The sequence below is a fragment of the Gymnoscopelus microlampas genome (genome assembly GCF_963454915.1).
Source record: "Gymnoscopelus microlampas genome assembly, chromosome: 6".
In the NCBI taxonomy this organism is placed as follows: domain Eukaryota; kingdom Metazoa; phylum Chordata; class Actinopteri; order Myctophiformes; family Myctophidae; genus Gymnoscopelus; species Gymnoscopelus microlampas.
In genome coordinates this window covers 7,029,378-7,035,342 of record NC_139943.1, presented here as the reverse complement: position 1 = coordinate 7,035,342, position 5,965 = coordinate 7,029,378, and the positions used below count along the sequence as shown (strand labels likewise).

Here is a 5,965-nt window from a genome sequence, read left to right as displayed (position 1 = left end):
CTACAAAGACATGTTGGCTTTCTTGGCTTTTGTAATTTCTTCACGAAGAGCATCTTTTAACTGCCCGTAAGCACCCTCCAAGTTATCATAAACAATGACAACGTCAAATAGACCGGATTCTTTACTGATCTCCATGTCCACCTGGGCTGCATGTAAACGCTTCTGGAGACTCTCCTCTGATTCCGTTTCTCTGTCCCGTAGGCACCTCTCCAGGATGTGTATTGGACGCTGGATGGACACATAGATGGGCTTGAGGTCTGTCCTTTTGATGTTTTTCACACCCTGCATGTCGATGTCCAATATGCAGATGAGGTTCTTGGCTTGGACTTCTTGCACGGCAGCTTTACTGGTCCCGTACATATTTCCAGAAAACTCTACGTGCTCGAGGAACTCCCCGTTGTCGATTCCAGCCTGCATAACTTCCCTTGTAACGTAATGGTAATCATTGCCGTTCTCTTCACCGGGTCGAGGACTTCTAGTCGTATGGGACACACTGAAGCCAAAAACACCTTCGTATTCCTTCAGGAGCTTCTTAATGAGTGTGCTCTTGCCTGCCCCCGACGGGCCACTAATCACCACAGGCCTGGGGCCAGCCATGTGTCTCACGTGCAAAGATCTCTCTCTTTATATCTGTATATCAATCTGTAATGTTTGGCTGTTCAAAAGGCATATATATAGGCTGACCAAGAGCTGTGGCGTAATGTCACACAACACCACCAGTGTTTGCCAGATCTTGTGACAGAAATAAGCAACCAGGTTTATGGAAGCAAGCCCAAAAGAAGCGAGTATAGGCCACACGGGGAGCACTTTGAACCTATACGCATCGGATATTTGAAAATAGCAGCCCTACAAGCTCACAATGTGTCGCACCGCGAAGCGTTTTGAGCTTGTAGAGCTGTTATTTTCAAAAAGATCTTGAAAAGAAAAAGTGAAATATATTTGAATCTTTTTTTTCAGATGGGGGTCTGTGGAGAAATACATTATTAATGTGGGCGTCCTTGACATGCACATGTTTGAGAACTGGTTTAAACTATTTTCTTTCTTTTTTTGGAAAACATTGGAAGCAAGCCCAAATAACACTTTTAAAAAACTGCAACCCACAACTATACAATATTTACAATATTTACAAGCAACTTTACAGAAAAACAAGCCCTAAGTCGCTTATAAAAGCAGACATGGCAACACTGAACACCACACATCCATCAGCCAGAAGCATGTTTTGGTCTGAAATAGGTGCGGACTAGGTGTACACACCTAAACGGACTATACTGTATGGAAATTGGCCTTCTGGCAGTGTGCACAAGACATGTGGACTAGCCTAGGATGGCTACGTCCAAGGAGCCTAGCCTGGCATGCCAGACTAATATTACGGGCAATTTTCTTTTGCAATGGCAGATTCGTCTGTTACCAGGCTACAAGGAGCCACCCCCATAAAAAAAACCTGATCCTGAGAGTCTTTAGTTGTCAAGATTTTCATTTTTCATAGCCATCAGGAAGGGCATTTACTAGTGGGTTGTGGAATAGAGTCTTTTTGCCATCTCCCCATGGAAAAGGCTTGCTGCGAATGCAGAGGTGGGTGTAAGGTATGAACTCTGGCTGCTCGTAGTGGCTATGATGGTCCCGCCATCTCAGGTACATGTTCGACTGGCAAATTGCAACACCGGGCAGAGCGACCAGCAAGGATACCATCTTCCACGTCTTTGCTGATTGCTCGCCATGGGCAGCAGTAGCAGAGAGCTGACGCTGCTGCATCTTGGTCACTGAAGACCGCAACAGGGCTTGAGAGATCCTTCCGAACGCGGCCATTTACGTTGCTATCAAGGGAGTGGAAGACCCTTCTCTCTCTTCTCTTTCTTTCTTCTCTTTCTCCGCCAATGTCCAATGTTCAATGTCCCTGTTGGATTATGTGTCTGAATCTCTGTCTCAGAGTTGACACAATATCTTCACCTTATATAGACTGACAGAGCTCTGGTCTGACAACACACACACAACACAAGCAGTTGTCATGTATGACTAACAACACCGATTTGCGCAGCCATTCGTGCAGATCGACCGAATGTGTATGTCACCAAAAGCCGATTCTATAATGTAGCGTGCAATGGAATGATGTGCGTAGTGTTAGGGTCCAAAACATCAATTCCGTGTTTTAATGATTGATTAGACTTCTATTTACATTGTATAAGACATCCCAAAATCCATGATGGCCCCTGGCAACATCTTGAACATTTTACTTTTAAACCAGAGCACCTGCAATCGTGCAGGAAGGGTCGACCATGAGGACTCCCATTCAGTTTGATGTTAAAACATAATTTTTACACAGGAATCCAAGGTGGCCGCCACCCCTGAAAAGGAAGGTAAGATGTGGGTTTTGGGGTTTGTCATTTTTACAGTAGGCCTATGTAAGGAGGGAGAATAACACTTGTAAACAAGCTCACATTTATAATTAAAATAAAATGCCGCTGCTTTTGTGTGCGTTTTGGGCCCCTACAGCTGCAGACCAGTAGTAGTCCAACTACCTCCAAACGTGACAGAATATTGCTCAGGGGTCTGGCTTTTGGACAGGCTACGTTCTGTCTATAAAATATTAACAATATATGTTATTTTGGGATCGCTTTAGCGATTACACTAATGTTATCTTCACTATTTATTATTATTATTATTATTATTATTCCCCCCGGTTTTGGGTCATTTCAAAGGAGAAATGCCATCATAATGCATAATGCCATTCTAGTGAATGGTAATGCCATTCTAGTGACGTCATAATACTGATCCTCATTGTGAGCTTTGAGGTCCATTCACCTGTTCTTATCAATGATGAACAAAACCTCCTAACTCCATTTTTGTTTAGTTTTTTTCATTTCCTGAAAAATGAACATTTGGAGTTATCTGGTTCCTGCCGGACACTAGAGATATATACTATATAGATTAAATACAATTCCAAATTTGTTCTAAAGTATTTAATACATAAAATGAAGAATTTCACGAGACATAGTCCGATGTGGATATCTGATATCTGAGTTACTACCGTTGGCTACAGGCAAAATATCACATGAAAGATGCCGCTGATCTGCCAGTGGTTTTTGACATTAGCCACAGATAAACGGACAGAGACACGGACAGACACAGAGTGAAAAAAATAATCTCCCCCCTTGGCTTCGGCCTAATACTGCCATACCTTGCGTGGAGGTAGGCTACTTCATTAGCATTAATTAGCCCTGGACTCACAGACACAGACCAAAAAACATAACCTCGGTCTGGTGGAGATAAATATGTAAAAAAAAATACTATCTTTCTAAAACAAAAACCAACACATTTGAAACCAGATCCTGTAGATACAGTAAAGGCATACATTGTTTCCATTTTGGAGTGACTACTTAGTGTTAGGTATTACAGGTAACATCACTCTGATGGATCACTCAAACCCGGATATGCGTTTTGAAAGGAGTGTCCGCAAAGAGTTCAGGGCACACGACGACTTTCTTGGCTTTGGTAATTTCCTCACAAAGAGCATCTTTTAACTGCCCAAAGGCACCCTCCAAGTGATCGTTGACAATGATGACGTCAAATAAACCTGGTTCTTTACTGATCTCCATGTCCATCTGAGCTGCATGCAGACGCTGCTGGAGACTCTCCTCCGACTCGGTTCTTCTGCCCCGTAAGCGCTTTTCCAGGATGCTTATGGACGGAGGCTGGATGGACACATAGATGGGGTTGAGGTCTGTCCCTTTGATGTTTTTCACACCCTGCATGTCAATGTCCAGTACGCAGATGCGGTTCTTGGCTTGGATGTCTCGCACAGCAGCTTTACTGGTCCCGTACATATTTCCCGAAAACTCTGCGTGCTCAAGGAACTCCCCGCCGTCGATCGCAGACCTCATAACCTCCCTCGTAACGTAATGGTAATCTTTGCCATTCTCCTCACCGGCTCGAGGACTTCTCGTCGTATGGGACACACTGAATCCAAAAACATCTTTGTGTTCCTTCATGAGCTTATTAAGGAGCATGGTTTTCCCTGCCCCCGACGGGCCACTAATGACTACAGGCCTGGGTGCAGCCATGCGTCTGAGAGAAGTGTTCACCCGTCACTCTATGAATGTGTGGGTCGCTAGAGGAATCGTCAACGTCTTATACAGTATGTTGAAGACGTGACATCAGGCCAGAGCCTGATGTCACGATCAACATAAACCGTTGCCCCTAACAATGCCGAGGTCAGGTCAAGAAGCTTTATTGGAATGACGTTTGATGATAAATCATGTTGCCATAGCAGAAAGAGCATAGTTAATTCATTTATTCATATATTCATCCTACTGTAAATGCACAAAATCTCTGTCTGTGTCCATGTATGTGTGTCTGTAGTTCACGTATCTCTTGAACCGTCTGACCAACGACTTGCATGCGTGCGTCACTGACGACCCGAGGGAGAGCCGTGCACGGCATCAAGTTGGATAGCCGATTGTCTAAAACCACAGATCCGACCGATACGGACATCTTTAATCATGTATGGAGATCCGTTTGTCCAGAACCACGACCCAATCGATATGCCCATATACAGTATGGACATGCCCATATATCCGACCAACTTCAAACTTTGCGTGGGTATCGGCGAGGACCGAAGTGGGAAGTCAGTCGGATCAACGAATCTTGAGTATAGATAAAACCACAAATCAACAAAACCTGGACTCCATATTTGGGCATGCCTGACACAGGACTCCATATATTGCCATAAAAGGGACAGACAGACAAACTCCCCATGTCATTTTAAACGTCTCTAGACGTAATCGTAAATGAATGCCCTACTTGATCATACTACATTATCACACAAAAGTATCAAAAGTAGCAGTTCCAAGTTTTTTCATCCGGCCGGTCTGCAACTGGGTCAGTCCAGACTGCTGTAAGTGCGACTAGTTGCATTGGTGTGGACTGGCCTTAACACAGCCCTGGGCCGGCCAGGCTGAGATATGTCAACACCTCTTTCTCTTTAACCACATGAATCCTAGCGTCCCAAAAGGCAAATATTAGGCGAAAATAGGTGAACATTTGACAAGAAATAGCATGTACAAGCTCACGACTTTTAGCAACGCGAAGTGTTGTGAGCTTGTAGATCAGCAATTTTCAACAAAGCATGTTTGTGTGAAGAGGGGGAAAAGAAGGGGATCAAGTATAGCCCCCTGCAGGGGACCCTAGTCAACGAAGTACATAGGTTTTAAGTGTTTATGGTTTACGTTCTTTTGTTTAACAACACAAATTATAACATTTTTTATACAGACAGAAGTATGCCACGTATGGTATATCTAATGGGAAATGGCACAGACATTACAGCTCAGTTTAATTGCAGTTCCAACAATTTTACAGCTAGCTAAAATGTATTGTTACTTTCAAACTGAACACACGTTGTGAGTAAAAATAACAATCCCTCATTTTGTATGTGTGTACAACAGTACTACTTAACTGCAGTTTTAAAGGACAGCATTCTCTAATGAGTAACAATACAGTAAAAGAACCATGTAAATGAATATATTATTTTGTTCTGTATTTTGCCATCTTTAATAGTATTCATAGAATACAACACACTACGGTTCTTTATAACTCAGCTTATAACGACGGCTCAGAAAACAGTTTCCTGTTCCATGTGTTTGACAAAGTGATAAGATCACAGCACTGCTTCCACAGAGACGTCTGTCTTCCTGTCATTCATGGTTGTCACTTCACACCTTTGTGCTCTATGGTTATTAATATTTATACTGAATTGTCCCCTCTGAAAGATTCAACATAGTTATTGTTACATACTGTACAGTATATACGGTACATTATATCTTTATACAAAAATACATTTAATTGGTTTTGGTTCCTCAACATTGTAGCAGAAGTAAATAAATAAATATAAAGAATAGCAGCAACAGACGAGAATAACAAATACATGTCAGGGTGTGTTGAGAATTGATCCCAAGAGCAGGCAACAGGCAGA

At 42.8% G+C, this 5,965-nt stretch overlaps 2 protein-coding genes across 2 annotated transcripts; both read right to left on the bottom strand.

Moving 5' to 3' along the window:
* On the bottom strand, positions 1–600 carry LOC311047851 (guanylate kinase-like; the record flags this gene model as incomplete). Its single annotated transcript, XM_084060800.1, has 1 exon — positions 1–600. Exon 1 carries the CDS (start codon positions 595–597, stop codon positions 1–3), a length of 597 nt encoding a protein of 198 aa, XP_083916926.1. The 5' UTR covers positions 598–600.
* Positions 601–3,416: 2,816 nt separating this feature from the next.
* Positions 3,417–4,058, bottom strand: LOC311047850 (guanylate kinase-like; the record flags this gene model as incomplete). The annotated part of the gene is made up of 1 exon (XM_084060799.1): positions 3,417–4,058. The coding sequence occupies one exon, from the start codon at positions 4,056–4,058 to the stop codon at positions 3,417–3,419; it is 642 nt and encodes a 213-aa protein (XP_083916925.1).
* Between the last annotated feature and the right edge of the window lie 1,907 nt (positions 4,059–5,965).